This window comes from Plutella xylostella, chromosome 19 (genome assembly GCF_932276165.1).
Source record: "Plutella xylostella chromosome 19, ilPluXylo3.1, whole genome shotgun sequence".
Taxonomy (NCBI): domain Eukaryota; kingdom Metazoa; phylum Arthropoda; class Insecta; order Lepidoptera; family Plutellidae; genus Plutella; species Plutella xylostella.
In genome coordinates, this window is record NC_063999.1 from 6,005,702 (window position 1) to 6,033,395 (window position 27,694).

General features: G+C 38.9%; 4 protein-coding genes across 6 annotated transcripts; 1 reads left to right on the plus strand and 3 right to left on the minus strand.

The window, feature by feature from the left end:
* The first annotated feature begins 2,416 nt into the window (after window positions 1-2,416).
* On the plus strand, window positions 2,417-14,213 carry LOC105398102 (ejaculatory bulb-specific protein 3-like). The gene is given in 4 exon segments (NM_001305499.1): window positions 2,417-2,480; window positions 13,164-13,362; window positions 13,626-13,752; window positions 13,958-14,213. Coding segments are annotated over 3 exon segments (459 nt in total). The 5' UTR covers window positions 2,417-2,480; window positions 13,164-13,172; the 3' UTR covers window positions 14,100-14,213.
* On the minus strand, window positions 3,392-11,685 carry LOC105398103. Of its 3 annotated transcripts, XM_048627669.1 has the most exons (13): window positions 11,335-11,685; window positions 10,977-11,160; window positions 10,551-10,625; window positions 9,380-9,469; window positions 9,137-9,235; window positions 8,894-8,992; window positions 8,647-8,745; window positions 8,494-8,574; window positions 6,733-6,888; window positions 4,498-4,786; window positions 4,212-4,308; window positions 3,658-3,768; window positions 3,392-3,470 (listed from the first exon to the last, which is right to left on the minus strand). In XM_048627669.1, the coding sequence occupies exons 1-10, from the start codon at window positions 11,409-11,411 to the stop codon at window positions 4,772-4,774; spliced, it is 975 nt and encodes a 324-aa protein (XP_048483626.1). In that variant the 5' UTR covers window positions 11,412-11,685; the 3' UTR covers window positions 3,392-3,470; window positions 3,658-3,768; window positions 4,212-4,308; window positions 4,498-4,771. The 3 variants fall into 3 exon arrangements, with proteins under 3 accessions (XP_048483626.1, XP_037961798.2, XP_048483627.1); XM_038105870.2 differs by lacking the exons at window positions 3,392-3,470; window positions 3,658-3,768; window positions 4,212-4,308; window positions 4,498-4,786 and having other exon boundaries at window positions 6,232-6,888; XM_048627670.1 differs by lacking the exons at window positions 3,392-3,470; window positions 3,658-3,768; window positions 4,212-4,308; window positions 4,498-4,786; window positions 8,894-8,992 and having other exon boundaries at window positions 6,232-6,888.
* Window positions 14,214-18,537: 4,324 nt separating the features above from the next.
* Window positions 18,538-21,707, minus strand: LOC119690535 (caseinolytic peptidase B protein homolog). The gene is made up of 4 exons (XM_048627657.1): window positions 21,404-21,707; window positions 20,697-20,748; window positions 19,597-20,521; window positions 18,538-19,368 (listed from the first exon to the last, which is right to left on the minus strand). The coding sequence occupies exons 1-4, from the start codon at window positions 21,600-21,602 to the stop codon at window positions 18,730-18,732; spliced, it is 1,815 nt and encodes a 604-aa protein (XP_048483614.1). The 5' UTR covers window positions 21,603-21,707; the 3' UTR covers window positions 18,538-18,729.
* A 545-nt stretch (window positions 21,708-22,252) lies between these two features.
* Window positions 22,253-26,763, minus strand: LOC105398105 (glutamyl-tRNA(Gln) amidotransferase subunit B, mitochondrial). The gene is made up of 5 exons (XM_048627685.1): window positions 26,340-26,763; window positions 25,890-26,066; window positions 24,234-24,386; window positions 23,597-23,769; window positions 22,253-22,931 (listed from the first exon to the last, which is right to left on the minus strand). The coding sequence occupies exons 1-5, from the start codon at window positions 26,751-26,753 to the stop codon at window positions 22,271-22,273; spliced, it is 1,578 nt and encodes a 525-aa protein (XP_048483642.1). The 5' UTR covers window positions 26,754-26,763; the 3' UTR covers window positions 22,253-22,270.
* Window positions 26,764-27,694: the final 931 nt, after the last annotated feature.

The window sequence follows — 27,694 nt, forward strand, 5'->3', positions numbered from 1 at the left end:
ATATTCTTATATAGCACGACCTTACAGACAAGTATCCCTAAACACTTTATAGCTTTCACAATTTCCCTACGAATTACAATCAATGCATCGCTCAAACAAATTGCACCCTGACTGTCGATTACCCAAAACTTTGTTTACGTTACGTAGGTACAAAACACCAGTAAGATTCATCACCCACAACTTCCAAGAGCTGCTGCCCTGATGATGGCTCTATTATAATTATAATGGGAAACTACCGGTAATGAATATGGAAATTTATTATTCTCACTTCTCAATTACGCTTGATTGTCAATTGGTTGTGGAATTTCCAGTAGGTAGGTACAGCACGAAGTACTTAATAGCCGAACAATAAACGGTGTCTTAATTACAAATAATTACCATTAGGCTCATGTAAATTTCCCATGTTAATGAGGAGCCGATTTGAAATTATATTAATCCATACCGTATTAAACTTCACCTTCCTCATCTACTTATAAATTTTCCGATTATAAATATTACTGCCTGCTAGAAAAATCCTAAGTCAGATGTTTTTTAAAGGTGTTTGCGGGAATCAATATCCAATCCAATAATAATGTTATTGGTTTATTATATTATTATGAATAGGTATAGGTAGGCAACAGAAAAATAAAATGTATCCATACATAAGTATATTATGCATTGAATCTTATAAACATGTCATAAGTGCATTGGAAATTTTAATCTTCGGAATCGACGAAGTATGCCTAATGGTGATAAATCAGTTATTCCTACGTCAGACTCAGTTGTTGTTCATACCAATTAACTTGTTTATGATGGTGCCAGGATGTTCGTAACTAATAAATTTTTCGCTGTTTTAATGTAGTACGTGATACAACATACTTAAGTAATATTATGGTTTTAGGTACTACTGACTCCTGTGCGCTGTGTGGTCCAAACCTTTAAACGGCAATATAGGTGCCCTATGCCCTCTTGGACAGCATTATTGAGATTATTTGCACTGAAGTATAATGTTTAGGGCCGATTCACAAAGAAACCGATTCAGCCGTCTGTCCGTGTGAACGATTCCATTCTCGTAAGACGCCTTTACTTGCGCGACATCGACACAGGTGAATAGTTCAAGATCAACTACTAGGAAGTCTGACAATAAACAGTCTGCACGTAATCCTACGCTACCTACAACGGTTATGATGATGACAAATTTTACTGTGACTTCTCTTATAACCTTGCATTTTACTTACTTCTAGAGTATACCCGTTCTATTTGACTCTTGTACCTAAGTAAGTACAATTTGGGCTCATAAATCTGTGAATTCCCTCGATGAATGCTAAACCTAATGATGAAGCTAAGGCTATTTGTTTTACATTTCCAATGTTTCCATAGTGGAGAGAGTAAAGTCACGCTCCTTAGGAGGGATTCTATATGTCCAGCAGTGGAAAAATTATACATAATTGATCAGTATAGCCCACAGCAGCCCACTACAACCTCATCAAATATAAAATTTAACTACCTAAGTACCTAACTAACATAACGATAACAATTTAGTTATTCCCCAAATATACAGGTAAGTTTCCGATTTCCGCAGACAAAAATAAGTCAGTGAGTGCTTATTTGTGTAACTGCCGTGGCTAATTGCAAAGCTAGTCTGGCTGTTCTCAAGCTGGCGTCGATCCAGGGCCAACCAGTTTGTTTACATCGGGGACTCGGTAGTGTTGGCGAGGCTTGTAAACAAGTGCCTGGGTTTTCCCTCTGCGCCACTTCTGGAGGGTCACTCTATATAACGAAAAACTACGTATCAGAGAGCTGCTGCGCGAGCCACGACTATATCTGACCGTATTAAACGTGCCGATTACTCTCGTTTGTTCATTTTTCGTCAGTATAGAGTGACCCTCCTGTGGCCGAGCCGCCCACTGACGATGACGTCTGCAGTGGACGCGGGAAGACGCTCCGGTGATCTTTGACGTCAGAGCTGGGGCAATAAACTTACAAAATGATTGTGATGGAGATATACTATAAATAAATTTTAAGTTGAGGCAGCTTTGCGTTGAGAACTCAAGAAGCCATTAAGCGTGACCTGACTAAGTTTAGAACCGATGATGACTTTAAAACAAGGGCCACTAACTATCAGGTAGATTGGTAAACTTAACTAAGTTCAGTTACTTATCATAATTAAAATGTTCTTGCATCTACTTATTCAGAACATTATACATATATACGTAAGTATATACATAGTAAAAATTTGCAACTGTACCTATGTACTTAAGTACTCCTTTTAGTTTCCTGAAACCATACATCTACTTACTACCTACCTACTTTACCTCTGTATGAACTTAAAGTGGACAATGATTGTTATGATTGCAACGATCTTGTCATTTTCATATTACAGCCTATTATTTCCTTCCTATAAAGAGAAGGTATTCTTGAAAAATTACTGTCAACCGTCAGTTGCATCTGTAAAGAATCTGAAGAAAGAGCTAGAGAAATCCAGGAGCAGAGCCTATTCGGTATGTGTTTTTTTTAATATTATTTTATTGATATTTTGTCGATCTACACAGCAAAGATAAAACTATGTGTAGGAAAGCTGCTTTACTGACTGTGACTATCCGTAAGAAACCACCTAAATATGATAAAGGTTTAAAAAAATACAAATACCTACATATGTTAATAATTACAAGGGTAGGTGACGGTAAACTAGATTTATTATTCGATTGCAAATAGCGTAACTATACTAAACTATATTTAAGTAAGTAGGTACTTATTAAAGCAATGAACGCCTGATTTTTTACTTAAAGCAACTCTACAAATCATATACGAAGCCGCACAACTCTATTTATTCGTGTCTTCGGGTAGTTTTTCAGTTTTTTCAGTGAAGCACTGCGAACAACGAATAGCTCGCTCTGATTACCTGAAACGAAAGTAACTAGGATAAATAAACCCATCTAAGTAACTTTATACTGATTGACACTGAAGAGTGTTTCATAAGGTTCTTACAGGGTGTTGCGAAAGCGGTTAAGTTGGTACTAAGCCGAAAGAGGGTGAGTGTTACCTGTGCGAGTATTGAAATTTCACGTAAAATTTTTGATTGTAGGGAAAAGCTTCTATTGTAAAGAAACACGTTTTCCCGTAGCTACAATTACACATCAGGCCTGGCCCATATCCAGTCAACAAACCAAAAACCTACGGGTACTAAATAGATTGGTACAACATAAACCATTACCTAGGTGAACGAACCAGGAACCTAAGGATAGGTAGGTTACTACTAATAGATTGACACAAACCATGACATAGCTCTGGTAGGACACGTCCTGCATGCCGAACGCCTTGAGCACGAGCGGGCGCTGCGCCTGCGCACAGCCCAGCAGCACCAGGCGCCGCACGTCCCGCCCCGCCCCCGCCCCCGCCTCACACATCGCCCCCGCCGCCCCGCGCCCCGCGTCCGACACCCCGCGCAGGTGCCAGCCGCAGTGGAATATCGCATCCGATATCAACGACGCCTGGGAATGAAAGACTGGATTGGCAAACATGACGGAAACGAACCAGGCTTTTAAATGTTATGGGGGACGGAGAATTCGATGTTGAGAACGAAGAAAGACTAGTCGGTGTAGAATAGTAATTTGCTAATTTGATATTGTTATAGAATGTGATCATATTCCGTAGTGCAAGTGCTAAATATTGTCTTACTTGGTGTGTAATATCTCCGGCATTCCACATGTACCAGGCCAGTTGTGTCATGATGGTCAACATGAAGCCCCCATTCATCATTATCAGATTGACCGTTATTTGAGGCGACAACTGCAAAAGTGAATTACTTATCATTATTTATGAGATGTACTTACCTAGCTTAGATTCATATCTATTCAAAACGTATGTACTTAACTTTAATTAAAATTAAAACTTAACTAAGTATGTCTTATTGTCTATACTGTCATAATAATATAGTTTCAGACTTTCCCGTAGAAACTGACCATTTACAATGTTAGTGTTTATTTATTCACCCTGTGTATAACAGCTTTTGTTTTCGGAGTTCTGATAAATTACTTCAGTCAGTACATAACTTCAGTCTGTAAATTATTTTTAAGTCAATAAAGTAGTATTCTATTCTATTCTATTCTATAACATAATAACATGCGTTGAAAGTTCAATCAGACAATTTTCCTTTTCAAATAGTTACTTTCAAGTAAGTATTACCAGTACCGACGTAGTTAACTACAAAACGGTAAGAAATTAATACCTACCGCCACTCTCAATAATAGTAACACCACCACAAACGATCCCTGGAGCACTTCTATTGAAATCATCACACCAAAACAGTTGTGTAGCTTGTCTTTTATACTGAAACGATAATCATTAATATCATAAGAACATACTTAAGATTATAATGACCAGATTATGACATACCACCTAGTTACTGAAAGAAAAATAAATATTCATCACCTTTATCGCCATTTTAGACCTCTTAAAAGCACGTTACTGGATGCGAAGAACATGTAGGTAGGTACTAGAGGGAGGTCGGTAGCTTACCTTATCAATTTCTGGTGCATAATCACTCCATCGAGACATTTCTGCTTCAATTCAGAAATGGAGACCTCTTGAGACATGAAATCTTTCCGCAGGCTTTTAAAAAATCCTCTTAAATTCTCGAATTTGCAAGAAAGTATGATAAGGTGACTGATAGCTAGCGTGTCAGTTAAAATCATCGTTGGAATTATCACCATCATAATTAAAAAATTTGCTATTCTCATTGCGAGGGCTAAATTTGAGTAATCGTCGTAGCTGGGAAAGTATCCGGGAAAAATCAAGAACGGTGCCCCTGTAAAAATGTGTTAACTAGTTAATTAATTTCTGATTGATTTGGTCTTGGTTTTGAATCTTCACCAGGGTAGACAAAAAAGACAGAAGACGGATAGAATACTAGTTCTTGAGTGTGCCTGAAAGATGGAACATGTTCATAACGCATAATCTATACACATGTACATGTCTGTAATATAATTATTAGACACAGTCTATCTAAGTTCCGGACGTAAGTGTAGGTTCTTATAATATGTTTTTCATAACGATCCCAAAATTATAAAACCTAAGTAGGTAGTAGCTGCACCCACTTTTCGCCAGAGTGTTATGTTAGTCCCAATGTAATAGGGCGCGGGCCTATTGCCATTTTACGGGCACATCCAAGACACGAGAACAAATATCTGTGTTTTAACAAATATCTGCCCCAGCCGGGAATCGAACCCGGGACCATCGGGTCAGTTAGTCAGGTCACTAACCACTACGTAAAACTATAAAGTCCTGAAAATGGAAGTGGATCCTAACTAATTGTTAAAGACCGTATTTAATCGATCTATTATATTTATTTATGGACAAATCCGTTAAAAATCCCTTATCAGTATTTCATTTTTAAAATGTACTTATGTAAAAGTAAGTAAATAACTTACAATGATAAAAAGTCTCAGCAAAATCGAACTCTTTATTGTCAGGACTTTATAGTTCAACTGTACAGTACCTATACATAATTACTCCCAAACTTTCGCATTTTATATCTAATATTAGTGAGAATATTAGTAGGATTAACATCGAAATAGATAAAAAGAAAAAAGCGGAAGGAATAGGCTCTCTAATCTGTGAAGGAAGCCCGCCTACTCTGTGAAGCCCACTAATAAAAAACTGAGGCACAACAATGGCAATGGCAGTGACATGAGAGTGTGTAGGTGCACAGGGTTGCCATTACGAAACCAATTTCCCCTAAAAATCGGGTAAGTACAATTTGTACTCATATATTGAATGATTTAGGGTCAAATACTCATTAAATATATTTATTGTAAATTATACTTACTTACTATTGTGAATTTTGAAGTCTGTTAAAATGGTAACCACCTTTTGAAATAATATATGATCCGAATAAATAAAAAAATGAAGATTATCGGAGAAAAAAATGGCGTTGTCTGAGTTGAACAAAACTGTCAAACCCTCAGAATACAGATTTTGTGTCAGCTAATATGTTACGAAATAGAGATAGGTACTATTAAAAGTAGTCAGTTCTTATTTTTAATCGACTTCAAAAAAGGAGGAGGTTCTCAATTCGTCGGGATATTTGTTTTTAAGTTTAATACTTCAGATTGAAGTTCTGACTTTGTTCTCTAAATGCAATATTATACGTATTTCACAGAACTGTACACTATGTAGTCACGACATCTATCGGCTTACATAAAAATCAACTGACAACTGTCAAGAAAAACGGCTCATTAAAAGGTGTAGAGGCATATTTTAACTATATATTAGGTTTTTGTTCCCGTGACAAAGTGTTACTTAAAAATACCCTAAAGAAATTTTGAAGCGGTGGTTTCAACCAAAAGAAAAACTTGTGAAGCTAAGGGAGCACTTTCTTAAACGCCTGTTGCCATGTCGTCGGTGCTCACTTCAGTCTTTGCTTTTAGCGCCTGGAAAGATTCTTTAGTAAACCCTGGATCCGCTTTTAAATGTCCATACCACTTTCACAGGGACTTCGAGAAAGCCAGTGTTGAATGTTGATCTTACATAATTGTATGATTTTGGAGAATAATAGTTCAGTGTGAGACAGAGTTGCAGAGTATTTATTGTAATTTTTTTGTTATTTTCTATTATAGTTGTTGAATAAATCAGCAGCAACGATGTTTTCATTTAAGGTACTAAATAGGTCAGTATCTAGGTGTCTGTTTTATTATTTTTTAAGGTTTTCAAAATATCTTTGAGAGATTTATTTCTATCTTGGAGTCGCCTTACTTTCTGGTTTAAAACTTTTATCTTCCTTTTTTGTTTTTGTATCAATGTAGCCTTCTTCATCAGATCGTACTTCATACGTCGATGAGTGTACAGTATTGACATGGGTTGGTTAAAATCGAGTTCTTGATGGTCGGGTGCCGATGATGTAGCTAAAATCTGGAATGAAACATATCATATACTTACAGGGTGTTTCAAAAAAGGTATACTAAGCCGAAAGGGGGTGACTCAGGGGATCATTCTCCACATCTTTTTTTCTACGAGTTTTGAAAATTCAAATTCAATTCCGTTATCCGTTAACCGTGACCCTACGTTTCGCGCTACGTGATTTTGGTTTTGGACCGATTCATCGACAATCAGACTTGAACGCTTGCCGTGATGAGATCTTACAGCATGTGTTCGAGTGTTGATGCCGACGGGGCAAAGAGTACGATGTCATCGGCGCAGCGAAGATTGGATAATCTATGTCTTCCCATGGGACCGCAAGCTTTCTGAAAACTTCTTCGAACAAGTAAATAGTTTTGGAGATAGCGGGTAGCGGGTCGCCCTGTTTTACACCTTTTTCTATATTAAACAAGGGTCCTGCTGATTGTAATTTGATATTGGCTGTAGGTACTATTGGCTGTGCCAAACAAATTTTTATTTTATTTATTTTATTATTTATTTATTATCAGACAAGAAGTCCATAGCAGTTAGTAATACAATGTTCTTACATCTAGTGTTAGTAGGCATATATATACAACAAGAATATGTTAATTGGTGTGTAACCGCATCCATCTCTGAGTCAATGGAGAGTCCCATCGATCAGCAAAGACACTGAGGATGCTGTTGGTACTGCAGCGGATGCGAGCCATCAGAGATGCACATCTGTTCCTAATGATGGCGGCAAAACCATTTATACTTGCTTCCATAAACATCCCCGAAGCACTACATCGCCACGGCAGCCCCAACAGAACCCTCAGTGCATTATTATACTGGACACGCAGGTCGCTGTATGTCCGCTGGGTAAAGTCCACCCATAGGCTGCAGGTGTAGAATGATTGACAGTAAGCTTTAAACAGCGTTACTTTAACTGGCTTCGTACACCGTGCAAACCTACGGGCTAACATGTTGCAGCGGACCGCCAGCGACCTACGCTCCCGTTCAATGTCACAGTTATCTTTGAGGTCATCCGTCACCCAGTGGCCCAAATATTTAAACTGGGTAACTCTGCGCAAGGATGATCCGCAGAGCGAGACACACGGAATACTGTCATATTCCATGCCTCTCGCCCTGAAGACCATGAACTCGCTCTTTGTAACGTTATATTTGAGCCCCTGAGCCGCCGCATATGACTCGCAGATACTGATCAGTCTATTCAGAGCTTCAATCGATGGGCTCAGCAGCACCATATCATCAGCATAACTGATGTTATTGATGCAGACTCCGTCAACATGACATCCGATATTGGCGCTGCTGAGCTCAACGATTAGCTTATTTATATAAAAGTTGAAGAGGCGGGGCGAGCTCAGCCCTCCCTGTCTTACCCCGCACTCCAGCCGGTACACATCGGATTGCGAGCTAACCCATTTCACAGTATTACGCTGACTACTATACCAATACCTAAGTATCGACAGTGTCTCGGGTGGTAAAGTTGTTTCTTTTTCTAATTTATTCCACAGAATATTATAATTTACAAGGTCAAATGCCTTCGACAGATCCAAAATACAGTAATATTGTAGAAAAATACATCAATAAATGACTAGTTTGTGTGCAGATTCTTACTGGTGGCAGAGATGTGATTGGAGAATTTGGAGTAATCAATGGCTGCTCCAAACATAAGGCTGCTTCAGACATAGATGAACTCTAGAATAAAGACATTTATATGGTTATTTTTGTATTTATGTACCATAAGCAATACAGCAGACGTAAACATACTTGTGAGACCAGCAACGGCAAGCTGGGACAACCAGATTGTTCTGACATCGATGGTTGTTCCAAATTTGAGGTTAGTGCTTCTTCTTTCACTTTTGGGCTCTTAAAACAGAAATAAATATAATAAGTCCCCAAAGGTATATAAAATGATAAGCTAACTTTCAATACCTATAGATATTTTCATACCAAACAACAAGTACCTAATAATAAATAAACTAGACATAAAAATAGGTTGTAAATAAATACATACCGGCAAAAAATGCAAAGACGTCCTTGGATCACCAGTTTCTTCTGACATCGGTGGCTGTTCCAAAGTTAAGGCTAGTGGGTCTTCTTTTACTTTTGGGCTCTTAAAACAGAAATAAATATAATAAGTCCCCATAGGTACATAAAGCGAATAGCTAACTTTAAATACCTATAGATATTTTCATTCCAAACAAGAAGTAAAAATAATTATACTAGACATAAAAATGGGTTGTAAATAAATACATACTGGCAATAAATGCAAAGACGTCCTTGGATCACCAGATTCTTCTGACATCGATGGCTGTTCCAAAGTTAAGGCTAGTGGGTCTTCTTTTACTTTTGGGCTCTTAAAACAGAAATAAATATAATAAGTCCCCATAGGTACATAAAGCGAATAGCTAACTTTAAATACCTATAGATATTTTCATACCAAACAACAAGTAACAATAATTATACTAGACATAAAAATTGGTTGCAAATAAATACATACTGGCAAAGACGTCCTTGGATCACCAGATTGTTCTGACATCGATGGTTGTTCCAAATTTGAGGCCAGTGGTTCTTCTTTTACGTTTGGGCTCTTAAAACAGAAATAAATATAATAAGACACATATTTACATGTGCTAAATCTAGATAATTATGCAGGTTTCCTCACGATGTTTTCCTTCACCGTAAGAACAATGGTACACATTGTACTTAATTTACAAGAACTCATTGGTACATGTCAGCACAGGGATTCGCACCCGCGTTTCTGGCGTTAGAAGCGGGAGCTTACCCGACTGAGGTACCACCGCTCCTTGGTATGGCATACATTACATACTGGTGGTAAAAACAAGGACGTGCTTGGATAACCAAATTGTTCTATCCTCCAAGGATGATCTAAATAGAACTTGACACTACTGCTTCATTTATTTACTGTTGAACTTTATAAACAGAAATACTTAGTATTGAATATGTAACATATGCATACATTTAATGTATACATATGTTACATATTCAAAACTAATGAGCGTTAAAAATCTTAACATTATTGGAGAAAAATATGGCGTTGTCTGAGTTGAACATAACTGTCAAACCCTCAGAACACAGACTTGTCAGCTCACATGTTATTGCCACACACAAAATTCTATATATAGGTACATATGCCCTCGTGCGTTCCCTAACGCAACGACGCTTAGATAATAAACCCCCTTTATTATGTAACTTTTTGGGCGTTAGCAACCGGTGATAATTTGTATCAACTTAGAAACTTATTAACTTGCAAGAAGCCTAATAATATATCATTACATTCAACATAAACGTTTTTGAAATCAGATAAGTCAGTAAAAAGTTATTAATTAATAATTCTCTAAGCTGACAGCCATTTTATAACAACCAATGAATGCCACTCGGAGTTACAAAATACGGGGGCTGAACTTTGTATACTATTAAAAGTAGTGAGTTCTTATTCTGAGTTTAATACTATAATCTCTTTGTGCAATATTTGAAGTATTTGACAGTACTGTACACTATTTAGTCACGACATCTATCGGCTTACACAAAAACTCAACTGACAGCTGTGAAGGAAAACGACTCACTGCATAAAAAGTACTACTTCAATTTAATTTATTATAAAACACAGAACACCAGATATAAATAATAAATAGTTAATTGGTACCTACCTCTTCTTTAACAACACTGGAAATTTTCGGTTCATCAGGTCGATGCTCTTGTATGTTGGGTGGGTTAAATAAATACTGAAATGAAAAAAGTTATGAACATTATCTTTTACTAAAATTATCTTGATCTTAACTTTTATATACAGGTGAATCCTAAGTCGTGAGTAAAAATATTGTTTTTTACAGTACTCGTCATCTTGTACCATTTTTTTTCAATGAGGGATTTTCCTTGGCAGTTTAAAAGTTCCAAAATCTTCCGATAGATGGCTACCGGCCTGTTGTTTTTTTATGTACTACTTTCTTCTGAGGGGACGGAAGATGTCATAAATCATACAAATGACACACTCCTACCACACAACTAATATACAAATAATTAAGCAGTCTTCAGCAGCAAATATTTGCTTATAATTAATTTTAAGGAATAATTACCTTTTTTGGCACTGCATAAGTGACAACGCGAAGAGATCCTTCTTTAGTGGCGTATAAATCATTTGCATCAAAATGAATACTGCAAATGACGCTGGATTTGGAAGGATTCCAATTATTATCACCCCTAACGTCCCTTATTATATCGATCCACGTTTTTCTCCATATGTCATTTTGTTTAGAAAATCTAAAATCAGAAGAAAGTACTGGTATTTTTTTATTAAGTTTATTAAATTTGGGGACATTTTAAAATTATTACTGGCAACACTGGGAAATGGTTTTGTATGTTTTTGTTTACTCACTAGTAAAAAAATTAAAAAGCGTTAACCATATGAAATATAGTATAAATTGAAAAACTTACCTGTGAAAAGTGATCCCTTCACATTTTTTCTTAATACCACTGTGATTCCTGCAGGATTTAACAACGCAGGACGGCATATTTTTATTACTTTTCAAACAACGACTACGTGTTTAGTGTGCCAAGGTCCGCGACGTAATGGCGGCGCACCGACTTACTTTGAGTGTGAATGTGTGTGTGTCGGCTCGTCGTAACATGAAATTGACATTTATAGGGTGCCTCAGTTTTTATTAAATTTAGCGAGCTTCCTTCCGCCTTTATTTCTTATTAACTAGTTACTTACTTAACTAAGTACTTACAGTAAAACTAACTATAAAGTCCTGAAAACGGAAGTGGATCCTAAGTATCCTAACTAATTGTCACAGACCGTATTTAATCAATGTATTTTATTTATTAAAGGACAAATCCGTTAAAAAGCCATTGCCAAACGGTATTTTATTTTTTAAATGTACTTATGTACTTAGTAAAATGTAAGTAAGTACTTCTATTCTATTCTATTCTCTGTGGGGGTTTCAGTACCTGCACCTGGCTCTCTCGAATGGAACCTTTGTGCATATCCCCAAGGTCTAAACTGCCTTCCTAAGCTTGGACCATTTATTTCCCACCACGCTGGTCCACTGCGGGTTGGTGGGTTCACATATCTAAATGTGCTAAATCTAGATATGCAGGTTTCCTCACGATGTTTTCCTTCACCGTAAGAGCGATGGTATACATTGTACTTAAATTCAAAGAACTCATTGGTACATGTCAGCGCCGGGATTCGAACCCGCATCTCTTGCGTGATGCGTGAGAAGCGGGCGCTTACCCGACTGAGCTACCACCGCTCAAGTAAGTACTTACTCAGGTACTTAAATAACTGATTAAGTATGATAAAAAGTCTTTGCAAATGCAAAATACTTTACTTATAGTTGGATTGTATTGTAACTAATATTTATACTTACCTACTTAGATACTTTTACCTACTACCACTTACCTACCTTCGTAAATCATTCGTCGGAATCCCTCGCTGATATAAAATGGAACAGTGCAGTAACAGATACTGGATTGCATGATTAAGCAGCGTTTGATTTTTTTATACTGTTTTTTTAGTACTTTTTCGTCTTCAAACCCGCTGCATTCTTCTACTATGAAACTATGTAGTTCTCTGATGTCGTCTTTTTTATACATAATGCTATACATTCTCATAAATAATATGAACAACGCCATGCCTAGAGATACCACATCATTATGTAGATCAGCTGGATACGTATTAAATATAATCTCCAGGAATTCTGATAGACCGACACAGGAGAAGAGAAATAACGTGGTTATTTGGAAAGCTCGGTATTTGAACGTGCTATCTTGCGGGTTCTGATACCAGTAGTCCCCCAGCGAGCATAATCTTGCTCCCTTACAAATTCTCCGCAGGACAGCTTTAGTCGAAATGGACGACATAGCTCTATTACACCTAAACTGATATTAAAGAATATTGTCTCCTATAAATGGTAAAAATTGCTCTTAATTAGCCTTAAATATAAAATAAGCTTTTAATAAGCGCAGCAATTTTTTTCTTAATTAAGTACTAATTCAACAAGGTTTTTACAATTAACTACATTCTAGAATCTAATGCAAATAGTTTTTGGTATTTAAGGAATAGCTGAATATACCTATCTAATTGTGCTTCGCTATCCTCTTATCCTTAGGTACCTATTGTACCTATGCTTTCTATTTTTAAGTTCCAAAGCTATATCATTAAGTGTCTACTTGTGTAATTCACGGTTCTATCAGCTGTCCTTTAGATTTTGATGATTACCATGGTCATAATTAATTATGAATCTGTTAATCACTTTCAGATATCGACTATGCAGGCAGCGGCATTCATCGCACTGTTCTTGATAGGGAAGGCAGTATGTGAAGACAAGCCAACTTACACCACAAAATATGACAACATAGACTTGGATGAAATTCTGAGCAGCGAGCGTTTACTGACTGGCTACGTGAACTGCCTGCTCGACCAGGGCCCCTGCACTCCCGACGGGAAGGAGCTAAAACGTAAAATCAACACCATAAATTAAATAAAATTCTTATAGAAACAAACTGTGACCTTTCCTAGGTTACTAACTATGCGAAATTTTCAGGTTATTTAGAAACTATGTGTAGGCGATTGGATTGGATATGCGTTGATCCCTCAGAAATCATTCGGATAACTGTTCTTGAATCTGACCTGAGTATGCAAGGAATTAAGAATATTTTGTTTATTAGCCGGTAGGTATACTAATAAAATGCCTATATTGATCTTAATGCTTGTGTTGTAGATACTCTGCCGGACGCTATCGACAACGACTGTCGCAAATGTACGCAGAAGCAGAAGGAAGGGTCTGACCGAGTCATGGGCTACATCATCGAGTACAGGCCGAATGACTGGGCTAAGTTAGAGAAAAAGTAAGACTATTGAAATTACTTACTTATAGGAACTTACGTCATTTGTGATGTGGAAACTCCATTAAAATAATACCTATTAATTATCACGTTACGTAGGTACCTACATTAGACCACTATATAAGTATATCCTTGCTTTATCCTAAAAGTAATAAGAGAAGTATAGAATTGCTCCTAGTCACCTATTTTGGTTTTATTTCCCTTACAGATATCTTTCAGATGGAAGTTACAAGAAAAAGTACTTAGATAAGAAGAACGCATCTGAAAATAATGGCGATAGCAAAAGTACAGAAGCGAAGAACAAGGATGACGAGGAAAAGAAATCGAAAGGCGATGGCGAAGAGAAATAAAGCTGCAAATATTTATTCACGACTCCTGACAATGACCAGTGTCTGTTTTGCTAATGGTACCTGATTAGTTAATAAAATACCTATGAAAGTCGCTAATATAGAATATCACTCTAATATTAATAGTTTTATTTTTAACCTCTGGCACTGCTAGAAACGCTTTCCCTACCTGAAAGACCTACATAGGTACTTGAATAAGGTCATCGGCTAGCTAGCTCAAAAATTTAAACGTAGGTAAATTAAATAAATAGGCGTTTTATTCAAATATTAATATTATGGTGTAAGGTAGGTATTCTAAAGATCTACAGAAGACGTCAGCGAGGGGGTGTCCAGATTGTGCATCGCGTGGTATGACTGAAACAGTTTCCAGGCGTACGGGTGGTGGACCATCAGTGACACCATCACGCTCCCGGCGGCTGCTTTCTCATCCTCGGTGCACTGCTTGCAAGACTGCCGCACAGCGTTAACCAGCACCTCTGAAAAATAAAAATAAATACTTAAGTAGGTACCTATTTACTTAATGTAGGTATTTATGTTTAAGCCCATTTCAGTTCGAACGAATTTCATAGAAATGTTTTAGGCATTACCAACATGATGATGATGAGTATTATGAGTTGATGACATAAGTACCTACATATTATTACATTTGTTCCCATGTTGGATTAGTCAATTTCATATTTAGGTATAAGTACTTGTTTAGATGACCGGAACCATTAAAATAAAGGTATGTAGTACCTAACTCTATTGTAGATTGCAATCACGGATAGGTAGGTACCTAATCAATTTGCACAATGGTCTCGATGCTCAAAGGTTAGTAGGCCCAATAGGAATTTTCGAGAACTCTGATTTAAATTACATCTAGAAAATCAATTAACTAGGTGGGTACCTAGGTACTTACGTTTGATGTAGCGCATTTGTGTAGTGCAATGCACATTAGTGGAGACTAAACACTTCACATCTCTTGCCGGCAACTGCTTCACAAGCGACTTCAGTTTTGCCCCAGAAGGCGTCGTTTCGATTTTCTCCATATTACTTATCACTTCGTTTGTTCTCCAATCCTTTTCAGCAAACTTTATGTCACTTGTCTTTGTATCACTGTTACGATTATCGTTATCTTCGGGAATAATTGCAGCTATAGAGAAGCTAAGAAGCGAGAGCATTACAATCAAAGACGACATGGCGATAAGTTGAACCGATAGAAGTGAATCGCACAGGTTGATGAAGGTCTGATGACAATGTGAGTGAATGTGGGCACCGTTCGGTTCTGATGCAATTAGACGTGATTGCTGCTGATAAAAATCAACAAACTGTTTACAAACCATTGGTCTCCAGAGGCGGTCAACCTTTTTCGTAAAGACCCTAACTAAGTATAACATTTCTATTGTGTGATGGATGACGATCGATGATGATTATGATGAGTTGGTGAAATTACTTGCTATACTTAGGGTGGCTTTTATAAAAGTGATAAATGTATTTAACTTTTTATTTAAACACAATTTGAAATTAAATTTCGTAAAACATCTTTTACCACGACTTAAATATGATTAGTAATCTGTTAAACCTAAATGCGGTCAAATGGCTATTTAACTTTACTAAACACATTTATCTACTGTCATGGCGTCAGTCGCGGCGACCAGCTGACCGACCGGCTGTCAAGAGAACTTTTCCATTTCTAGCATTTTTCCTCAGTGATGTCTAGTTGTTGTCTGTGAGAGATTCAGAGGTCATTGTTCAGAGGTTATGTTGAGGTTATCTAATAAATAATGTATTTGTGGGATATTTTGTTTGATGACGATGATGAAGAATTACTTCTCTTTATGAATAGACCTCGCTCATTACGCTATATTGCAGAAAGAACTAACTTATTTGAGACACTACCGGATAAAACATTTGTTAGGAGATTTCGTTTGACAAAACAAACTGTATCGCTTCTACTACAAGAAATTCAACAACATCTTGAATTTATTTCCACCAGGTAAGTAGCTAAGGTATTGAAATAATAAAGTTATCTGACTACATCATTATCTTATACTTTTATTTATAAGTAAGTACCTATAATTATTGTTACAGAAATAATACAGTTACTCCAATGAACCAGTTGTTATGCACACTCCGATATTATACAACTGGCAGTCAGTTAATTACTTGTGGAGATGTGATAGGTGTGGAAGAACCAACAGCAGCTTGCAGAATCATTCATAGAGTTACTGATGCAATAGCATTATTGTATAAAAAATACATTAAATCTCCTGATACCATTCAGGAACAACGTTTTTTTGCTCTCTATAATGTGCAAGTATGGTTCCAATACATTGCACAATAAATCTTGTTCTTCCCTTGTAAAATTAGGGGCACGAACACGAGAAGAAGTTGCTTGACTATTCATTTTACTTTGAAATCACAACAACAAATAAATACAAACACCACCACGCGGTGAAAGCCGAAATAAGTTTTGTTTTGAAATAAATAGTGTTATTTTGTCTATGTTTGAAATTGATAGATTGACTCCGTTTTACGCTGAGTCGTTTCGAATGTTCAATAAAAAATATGAAGTCTCTCATTAAAAAGATGTGGAACTGAACGTAAATAACAAATCGCAGGATGCTAAACGCATTTAACTAAATAGTAATCGAAATACCATGGTGAATTATGAAGCTAAACATGTTTAGGATAAAATTGTTTAGTGCATTAAACGCAATTAGCTAAATGAATTTATGTAGTATTTAAATAGAAGTTCGTAACAGCCACCCTACTCCATATAGGTACAATAATCACTAAACTATCATACCTATAGGTACCCATGCTGCATATGGAATGTCATTAGTGCATGGCCTATGCACTAATAGGTAGGTAGGTACCAGTGGCGGCTGCACCTTAAGTGCGCCCGTGCAACGCACTACCATTTAAAAACCTTCTAAATATGTACCTTCCTTCTTCCTATACCATACTAGACTAGGTAGGTACTAGGTACGTCTAAAGAAAACTTCACAAAAATACCAATATAACAACCGTAATACCTACCCTAAACAGAAATTACATAAATCATTCGAACGTTACGAGTTAAATTGAATCGAGCTGGCCTATTTTGATTTCTACTGCGAAAGAATTAGATCTTATTTTTGCTTGAACAAAAACGGCCTCGTGCGCTCGGATTGTCGCACGGAGCGAGCTCCTACACATAGTATGAAACAGGATGGAAATCGCCCGGCGCGTGAGACGGAAGATGCTCAGTACAAACTGTATGCAGTTCTAGGATAAATTCGTGCGCCGCACGCGACCGGAAATTGCCGAAATCATACGAATGACGCCACGGGAGGCGCGGGCGGCGGCCTTGACCGGTGGCGTGACCTACGAACGATGCACTTGTCATGTCATTGTCGCAGTTTCACCTTTCGCGCGCGAATACGTAATTAATTTGTTACTCTAATTACTTATTAACCAAGAAAGTAGTAAATATTTCGTGAGTGTATATGTGTGTGTGTGAGTGGAAATGTGTATGAAAATACAATATGGACTAAGTACATAAAAAGCAATAGGACATTTCAAAATAGACTGGACATTAAATCTGCTGAGCCGCCTCGGCCTTTTCTCATCTTAAAACAGGAGTGCAAAACAAAAAATTAAACTTATGCCTGAATTTTCAAAAGTGAAATGTACAATAAAAATAAATGGTTATGTGGATGTGAGAGACTAAATGCTTTATTTTGCTTTCCGTGTGTTGTTTTCGTTTCGGCGGAGAGGCAATTTCGCGTCAAAAAAGGAACGCAGAATGGATTTAAAATATAAATAAGGTAAAATATACTTATAATTTTTTTACTTTCAATTGTAATAGGTACCTAATCTACCTATTTTTCTTCCAAAATTTACTAAACCCATAAAGTGCACCACCGGGTATCTGAGGCACCAGCCGCCACTGGTAGGTACATATCGATCTTAGGTTAGTAAGTCAAAATAGCCCGCCTAAATACACGGTCCATTTGTCTATATTCAAATTATACATTAATTTGATCGGTACTAATCTCAGTGCCCCAGAAGTGGCCACAGTTGGGCTCCCCTGTTCTCCTGCGTACTTATTCAGGGCGCGTAAGTAATCCATCAACAAAATCCTTCACCGCCTTACATTTCAATGCTATAAACATTAAACACTTTTGTTAACCAAATGTTTGTGATCAAAGTTAAGACCATTGTTTCCAATCATTCTGCAGAACAACATAAGTATTGTGTTACAGAAATATTACTGTTACAGACATTTTCAGTAGTTACCTATATAATTATATTTTTCACGGTTTTTATGTTTCGAGGAAGTTAAATTTATAAGGTGAGAGATCTTGAGATCGCCGCGGCCCGCCCCGGCAGTATTCGTTAAGTAGGTAAGTACTTAGTTCAAAAGGAAACTTTTGTGCTGCGGCCTGTTATAATGTGCGTGATCCAAAACATAATATTACATATGTAATCGCATTTTTATTTATCTAAATTATTATTATAAACTAACAGCAGGCACCTAACAGTTGCATTATGCATAATTTTATGTACAGAAATTTGCCACCATGTATTCAGGCCCACCCATCACTGGTCACTTCACTGCCTACATTCACTGCCTACATTCACTCAGTCCCACAGTCCCTAGCTCCCTTCACTCGGCGTCAAGCGGCTTGTAGTTGCCATCAGGCGGGCGCCGCACGGCGAGCGCGAGCCTCCCCCCGCGCGCCTCGAGCCGCACCCCCGCACCCCGCGGCAGCTCCCCGCGCTCCGCCGCCGCCGCCAGCCGGTTCACGACCCGCCGTTCCACCTCGTGCTGGATACTCCTAGCTCCATAGTGGACATCATAACCGTCAGCCAAAGCACCTAATACTCCCCCTTCCCAAGCTAAGTCGATCCCGTGGCGGGCACGCGCCCGCTCCGCCCAGCGCCCGAGCTCCAACTGAACCAGCTCTAGCAACTCTGCTCGTGAGAAGGGCAAGAAGTACACCATTTCGTTGATGCGGCCGAGGAACTCGTCTCGCCCGAAGTGGCGCTTCAGGATCGGTCGGACGACTTGGTCTTTGAACTGGCGTGAGACTTGCACTTCGGGGGCGGGCTGGTCGTCGGGGGCGGTAACTGCGGGGGCGTCGGGGGCGGAAACTGTGGGGGCGAGGCCGGCCGGGGGGCGCTCGGCCTCGCGCCGCAGCTGCATGCCGTATTGCGCGATCTCGTCGGCTGCCAAGTTGGAAGTCATCACGAACACGGCGTCTTTGCACTCGATCAGTTTGCCCTTGCCGTCTGTAAGCCGACCCTGGAAATATTAATGTTTTAGATGAAATTGACTATTTCACACCGACTCAATACGTGCGTCAAACTGTGAAATATGCCTTGGAAACCACATAATTAAGCTTTTAAACCCTAAAAGAAAAGGGCCGCCAGTAAATATGCTAAGCCTGGAAACTACGTTTAGCAGTTTTTTTTTCGTTGGCGCCACTCATATGCATAAGTAGTATAATTTCTAAATATCCCAAAACCTCACCTCATCAAACAGCTGCAACAACACAGTCAGAACATCAGGATGCGCCTTGTCCACCTCGTCCAACAGCACCACGGCGTCCGGTCGCTTCTGCAGCGCACGGGTCAGCAGGCCGCCCGACTCATGCCCGACATACCCCGGCGGGGCCCCTATCAGCTTGGCCACTTCATGCCGCTCCCCATACTCCGACATATCCAGCCGTATAAAAGCCCCCGGCTGGTCCCCGTGCAGGTATCGAGCTAGCTGCTTCCCTAGCTCTGTTTTACCGACGCCTGAACTTCCTAAGAAGAGGAAGACGAGAGGATGGTCCTCGTCTGACCAGCCGTTTTCTTTCCGGCGCACGGCGGCGGCCACGGCGTTGATGGCGGCGCGCTGGCCGACTAGGTACCGCTTGAGTCGTTGTTCTAAGGGAAAGCGGCGGCGTTCCTCAGCGGCGGCTGCGGCGGCCGCGCGCTCCCAGTCCTTCGCTGCTTCTACGAGTAACTCTCTAGTAGGGGAGGCATCTCGAGCGTAGTGTATGGCGCGGCGTCCTGCATGGTCTCTAGCTGTAGGGTCAGCACCGCCAGCTAGCAGCGCGCGGGTGCTGTCAGCACTATCCCCTAGAGCCGCATAGTGAAGCGCAGTCCACCCGAGATAGGAGGCGCGTGCGTTCATCGACGGACAGAACTCTTCTTCTCTTCGCTGGAGGATGTCTAACGCGTGTAGTCCGTGTCGCGCGGCGGCGGCGGCGGCGCCGGGGTAGCGGTCGCGGGCGTCGGGGCGGGCGCCGCGGGCCAGCAGCGCGCGCACGCACGGCGCCCGGTCGTTGGCGGCGGCGGCCATGAGCGCCGTCCAGCCCAGTGTGTGCCGCCGGTCTGCCGCCGAGCCTTCTTCCTCGCCGCCGCCGCCGCCGCCGCTACCGACCACAGTTTCCAGGGATTGGATTTGTCTGTAACATTCAAACAGTCTAATATTTATTTTTGCTTTTTAGATATGAATGGTGTTTTTACAACATAATCTCTTATATTGAACAGTTCATACCTGATGAAAATGTACTTAAAAATGTTGTGTTATGGAAAATGTTAGGTACCTAGGTCAAATAGAAATAGTTAATATTTACTTACTTTTCTAACTCTTGAACATTTCCTAGTAGGGCTGCCTTGAAGAATCTCTTTTCTGGAAACCAACAGAAATTTTATTTGAACAGAGAATTAAATAAGAGTTCTACATACTACCTAAACATAAAATTACAGTGATTCAGATTCAAAATGCTCCAGAACAGAATGTTGACAGAAATTGTTATACCATAGAGCCTTGATAATCTGTACCCAGGCTTATTCGAACGTCGCTGTAATCCAAACTGGGATTAGCTGATGAAAACAACTTGTCCTTACCCAAAAAGATGATGAGCAACTTGAGGGACAAATCCTTTTTTGGTGTATAAATAGAATCCAGCAATCGGTACCTGTTTATTTCATTAATTTAAAATTACAATACTAATACAATTACAATCCAGCAATTGTATTAAAATTTACGACTTTATTAATAACAATAATTAACTTGTGTAAAAATGGTTTAACTAAATGTATCTTAGTAAATCTTAATAGGTACAAACAAATATTGTCTATATATCTGCATTTTTCTAATTATTTACGTTTTCCCATGACTGTGTTCTAGTCTTTTCAAACATAAATAAAGAAAATCTATGCACAGTGAAATAGTTGTGTAATCTTTTCAGCAGTAATAAGAATGGTTTTTCTAGTGTAATTTCCATGACATTTATAGCTTGGTCGATCATCTTTATAAACCTTCTACAATCAAGATTACTAACCGTTATAATGTTCAGCAGCAATAACAGTGACAGCGAGGGCGGCAGCGGCGGCCCAGTGCCCGTAGCACGGCGCCGCCTCTTCAGCCCCCGGGCCGCCGGACGAGGCGCGCAGTTGCCGCACCGACGCCGCCGCCCGCACCGCCAGCCCTCGCCGCGCCGCCCGCCACGCCACCCCGGCCAACCAGGATCTGCTTGACATGATGAACTATCACTGCCTCTGGTGAATTTTGTGGCTACGTGTTTTTGGAGTTACAGAGTTTGTTGCAGTTGTTGCATCATTTTTAGTTTCGGTGTCTTAAAGAATTGGAGATTATAGTTATTATAGAGATATCTCTGAATAAAACATTGTTTTTGTGATTTAATTTGGTTTTAGTTCCTCCATCGTGCAGCTGATTTTGACATTGACATAAATATTAATAGGTCACAGCTCACGTCACAGTGACAGTGACAGTAATTTAGTGTGGTTATTACTCTGTGACACAGTCTTTTCAGTTATTATTCTAAGGGTCTTCAAGCGTCGCTTCAAAAGCAACATCCTTGAGCTCCTTCACGTTCCTTGATAAACATGATATAACTACTATATCTCTCAATGAAATTGGATTCCCTTCTTGGCTATGATATCATATCTTTTTATGAAGCACTTCCGCTTGAAACAGATGTAAGTATAAGAGACCACACCAAGGACTACCCCCTGCCTATCTATCGTCCTCTACAGATAGGTTGTAACTGTCTCTTCACCAACCTACATCCTTAACATCGAGTTAACATCTCATGTAAAATGACATACCTACCTACCTTTATAGATAACGTAACTAGAAAAAAGTGCGTAGGTAGGAAAAAATACAAACATTTCAAATTATATTAACTTTATTTTTTCAATAACTCTTTTAACTTCTCTGAAGCTTGAGCCATGTCGATTTTACCTTGTGTATTTTTTGTTAAAATACCTAACAGAGCCTTAAACACCTTGACTTTGCCATTCTTATATTGTTGAACTAGTTTAGGATTTTCTTCAATAACTTCATTGCATCTTTGCGTGATTTCGTCATCATCAGTGACCAACGACAGTCCTTTGTCTGCTACTAGTCTAGCTGGAGATCTTTCGCTGTCCGGGTTTTCAACAAGTTCATTTAATATCTGTTTGAATGTTTCTAAATTAATTTTCTTTGTCAACAATAGATCTGTTAGTTCACATAGCTGTGTAGTAGTGACTGGACACTCTGTGACTTCCAGTTTATTTTTATTAAGTACAGTGAGGAGATCATTCATTAGGAGATTAGCCACTTTAGTTGGATCTCTAGTTTCATCTTGAGTAACACCTTGGAAGAGGTCCCACAGAGCTGGTTCATTAACAAGCTGGATGGCGATTTCGGGTCTAACTCGATACTTTTCTATGATTCTCTTCCGGGAGTCTTCTGGCAATTCCGGGATGGTGTCTTGAAGCAATGGCACACTGATCACGTCTTTACTATCTTCTTTGGTCTTTAGGTTTACTCGGAGTGGAGGCAGGTTTGGTTCCGGCATAAACCTGGGTAAAAAAACAAAATAAGATAAGAATATGTTAAAGGAGTGGTGGTAGCTCAGTTGGGTAAGCGCCCGCTTCTCACGCAAGAGATGCGGGTTCGAATCCCGGCGCTGACATGTACCAATGAGTTCTTTTAACTTAAGTACAATGTATATCATCGCTCCTACGGTGAAGGAAAAACATCGTGAGGAAACCTGCATATCTAGATTTAGCACATCTAGATATTTGAACCCACCAACCCGCAGTGGACCAGCGTGGTGGGAAATGGTCCAAGCTTAAGAAGGCAGTTTAGACCTTGGGGATATGCACAAAGGTTCCACTCGAGAGAGCCAGGTGCAGGTACTTACACCCCCACAGAGAATAGAATAGAATATGTTAAAGGCAATATATTTTAAACGACACCATAAATTTTACACAAACATTCACGCCTTGCACTGGTATACTCCGGCGGTGGAAAAAAAATCAATGGTTGTTTACAGTGCCTATAATTAAGCTAGACTTATCTCAAGGAACGTCACATTCCCTGTCCATCCTCATTCACCACACCAGCTATCTACAAAAGTTATAATTACAGCGGGCTGGATTTCGATCTATGCTTCCTTTGCCTATCATGGTCTCCACACGGGAACTCACAATATGTTAATTTCGTAGTTAATTTATAATCGTACCTGTAATCCTGCACGACTTCTTTGTCTCGCATGGGCACGGTGACTTTCTCTACGGCATCCCAGGAGCGGGTTTCCTGTGACACGACGCCGCCATCTTGTAACAGCGCCCTCTGACGGTCGATCTCGTAACGAATCGCCGACGCGACGCCTCGCACCGATCCGATGTTCTTTATCTGAAAAGTACATAATTATAAAGATTAATTACAAATCTTTTATGGCACATTTTACATGTTCATGTCACAAGTCTATGCCATATTTGAACTGCACGTGCGTGGAAGCATTCCAAGTTCATGGCCTTCACATTGTCATAATTGCTTTAACATATCCTCAATAAGTACCTAAGTATGTATAGTTTTTTTCAACTCATCACAATAAAATTATATTAACTTCGATAAAACACGTGTCTTCAAATCTAATAACAGAGGACGCGAGTAACTAAAGATCTTCATATTCTAAAATCGAGTAACTAACAGTACCCGCAAGCTTCACCTCGTCTTAAAAAGGTGTCAGCTTGATGTGCAGAAGTATCAAACATACTCACAAACTTTCGCTTTTATAATATTAGTAGGATATGATATATTTTTATAAGCTCAGCTTGATGCTACCAGCTAGAAGAAGTCATACAGCAGCTGCCTACCTCAGTCCTAGTCCCAAGCGGCTCCCCAGTCCGGTGCAGCGACACGTTGGCGTCCACGCGCAGCGCGCCCTGCTCCATGCGGCCGCTGCACGCGCGCAGCCGCTGCACGATCAGCACCAGCTCCTTCACCAGCGCCGCCGCCTCCATGCCATCCTGGAACACGGGGGAATAGACTATATTTAATAATATTAATAATATGTGGGGACATCTCACACACGGCCATCCGACCCCAAGCTAGGTAGAACCTGTGTTATGGGTGTCGGACAGCTGATATATCTACATAAATACATAGATAGATACATATTGAATACATAAACGACAACCAGACACAAGGCAAACACAAATGCTCATCACACAAATGTTTGCCATGGGCGGTTTTCGAACCCGCGGCCCTCAGCTTCGGAAGCAGCTTTACTACCGCCTTAGCTACGGTGCCGTCATATGGTTGGTACTCACTATGGTTAGTTATAAACTTTTGGTAAGAAGCAGAGAATCCTGAGTAACCTGACTGTTTACAGTAGTATTGTTACTCCTGAGAGGGGTCAGATTTCTCTGATCTATGCTACAACTGATAAAGTATCAAATTCTTCTGCGGAATTTAATGTTTTGACAGACAAGATTCTGTAATCAGTATATAAAACTTTAGCTTTATGTTACTACAAAACTGTGTTGTAATAGTTGAAAATCTGCAAGTATCCAATACCCTTGATATTGTTGCAATAATTGATGATGAATCAAATTTCAAAATTAACCTAGATAACACAAATTGTCTATATAACATAGTAATGAAGTGACTCAGGTAATATTCCTTAATGGACAACATTTCATTTTCTTTACCCTATATTTTTACTAGTTATTCGGAAAGTTTATACAAAATTAGTGGACCCGTATTTTTTTATTTTGTATATACGTAAATTTTTGCATGTTATTTTTAACTTTAAAGTTAATTATTTTAAAACCGGAAGTGATGTCACATATTAGGCTCAATTTTTATTTTTGTCTATTGCCTGAGTCTCGAAAAAAAACATAAATTACACTGACAAGTGACATTTAAACTTTGTTTACATGCCAACCAACAAATGGGTCATTTTCAAATGACCTTGATATTTCTAATGATGGAAAGTAGGTACTTATCATGTAAAAAAATAAGCAGAAGCATTTTTTCAGCTGTGTAGGCGGTGGTATGCTCTGGGACATATTATATAGAGGTCATCTCTTAATAATAAATAAAAAAAATAGTCAGAAAGTGTCAGAACAGAATTAATGAAAATGACCCAAATAAATAATAACGTCACGATAAAACGTCAACGTCAATCAAAAATGAAAGTGCATACAGTTACTTTGTTTTTAAATCTATAGGCTTTGATCATCAAAATGCATCGCACCTGATGCATGACGTCATCAGCACTTTTTTACTCTTTTATGATTTTCTCGAAAATGATACATCCAAAAAATACAAAAACATTTTTTTTGTGGCCTTTAGAGCTAAATCTCGAAATGGTTTTCGATTTATAGCAGCTTTAGTTTTTTGAAATGTTGTCCATTGCAAATATCTTTATAACTTTTATAGATCAAAAGAATTAAAGAAAAATAACAAGTATGCACGCACATTTGCAGAGTTCCTAAAATGCAATGTATGTAAAAATGAATTTGCACCTCAAGATCAGGCTCAAAGACGAGCTCTATGAGCGGTGCCCCGGCCCGGTTCAGATCCACGAGGCTCCGCTTCAGCTCGGCATCGTGGAGCGACTTGCCGCTGTCCTGCTCCAGTTGGATCTGCTTTATGCGTGAACTCTTGTGGTACGGCTTCTTATGTACCCCTGGTGTGTAAACCTGGAATTAAAGAGACAAGGAATTTTTCAGTCAAAAAATTTGGTAAAAATAGTGAAAGTGTTAAATATTGATATGTAGTTAGATAATTTTAGATCAAAATAATAAGTTTAAATTATAATTATGGTAGAACAATGAAAGTACATAATTATAAAGTCGGGTAATAAATATGGTAACTCATCGTAATGGATTAGGTTACTTCTAAAGTAAACTATCTCAATCAATCCATACAAATCAGCTAACTTGTAGGTTATACTTGTATGGTAATAAATATACCTGAAAACTTATAACCCCATCACTGGCTAGAGGAGCTCTCTGTTGTGTGATCTGATAGCCAGCCGGCAAATCCGCGTAAAAATAGTGTTTTCTATCAAATGTGGACACTTCGTTAACTTTACAAGACAAAGACAATGCAGTCTTCACGGCCAGTTCTACACACTTTCTGTTCAAAACCGGTAATGTGCCGGGTATAGCAGCGTCAAATAACGACACACAGTTATTCACAACACCACCGAAAATGTTTTGGGCACCCGAAAACAGTTTAGACTCGGTATTTAACTGTGCGTGGATTTCTAATCCTACTACACTTTTCCACTCTGTTCTTGACGCTGATGAACGATACCGTTTATAATTTAACAACTTTGCATCGTGTTTTGTCTGTATTTGACGAAGAAATCGTCTGCTTAACATATTTGTTTTGCTATGAAAGTGAGTGTATTGAAAAATTGAAAATTATTCGCTGTAAAAATCTGTATAAGAAACAGCTGATTTTGACAAAATCAACTGACAGATAGTGCACTCCTTCCGTTGTTAAATAGTACTCTTTGGTGCACACAGAGAACGTTACATTTAGGAAGGAATTAGTACAAATATACTTTACTAGATGGCGCTAAACCTTTGTTTTCACTTAAGGGTAGTTTTAAAAACCGTACAAGTAGTTTCATCTATCGCGTGGAATACATAGTCATTAAAATTTGTAAGTAAGATCGTAAAATAAACAAAATAATACGTAGGTACTCACTTGTTTTAAAATCCGCAAACTTGATGATTATATTATAATACGAGTAACCCTACTTTTTTAAATACTTAAAACCTAATCATTGCATTGATAAATTGACTTAATATTCTACTACCTTATTAACTAAAAACTAATCAAAATATCACATTTTAGAAAAAATATATTATTTGGCCTGCATTGTTATACCATAAGACCAGATACCACTTCGAATAAGAAAGAGAATAGGTAGAGAACAACGAAAGCGAGAGTCACTTCAGCAATTTGGGTTGACATTTTCAAAGATAATATAATTTCGGAACGTATTATTCAATACGCGGGAAAATTTATCGCGTGCGTGCCGTACGATCAATACCGCGACTTGATAGTTTGTGAGGCAACACCACCATACCTCCCGCTTTAGTCACGAAGCCTTGGAACTGTAACTTGGCAAAGTTGGAAAGGCTATCTGTTTGGTCAGTCGAGGGGTCTTTTCGATACTAGATGACTTTTTTAATTCGATAGCGTAATCACCTGACGTTGCATACTGTCACGAGGTGAGGAGGGAGGGTGGACACTCTACACACCCACACCGACATCCACTTATCAACTGTGACGTCAAACTGACCTTTGCACA

Excerpts from the sequence above, each read along its gene's own strand:
- LOC105398103 (XM_038105870.2), bottom strand. The coding sequence starts at position 11,411 with ATGCCGTCCTGCGTTGTTAAATCCTGCAGGAATCACAGTGGTATTAAG. Across the intron at positions 9,236-9,379 it reads ATCCAAGGACGTCTTTGCCA|AGCCCAAAAGTAAAAGAAGA; the intron begins GTATGTATTTAT and ends TTCTGTTTTAAG. Across the intron at positions 8,575-8,646 it reads TGCCGTTGCTGGTCTCACAA|AGTTCATCTATGTCTGAAGC; the intron begins GTATGTTTACGT and ends TCTTTATTCTAG.
- LOC119690535 (XM_048627657.1), bottom strand. The coding sequence starts at position 21,602 with ATGTCAAGCAGATCCTGGTTGGCCGGGGTGGCGTGGCGGGCGGCGCGG. Across the intron at positions 20,522-20,696 it reads AATGTTCAAGAGTTAGAAAA|ACAAATCCAATCCCTGGAAA; the intron begins GTAAGTAAATAT and ends TGAATGTTACAG. Across the intron at positions 19,369-19,596 it reads TGTTGCAGCTGTTTGATGAG|GGTCGGCTTACAGACGGCAA; the intron begins GTGAGGTTTTGG and ends TAATATTTCCAG.
- LOC105398105 (XM_048627685.1), bottom strand. The coding sequence starts at position 26,753 with ATGTTAAGCAGACGATTTCTTCGTCAAATACAGACAAAACACGATGCA. Across the intron at positions 26,067-26,339 it reads ATGGGGTTATAAGTTTTCAG|GTTTACACACCAGGGGTACA; the intron begins GTATATTTATTA and ends CTTTAATTCCAG. Across the intron at positions 23,770-24,233 it reads CGCTTGGGACTAGGACTGAG|ATAAAGAACATCGGATCGGT; the intron begins GTAGGCAGCTGC and ends TGTACTTTTCAG.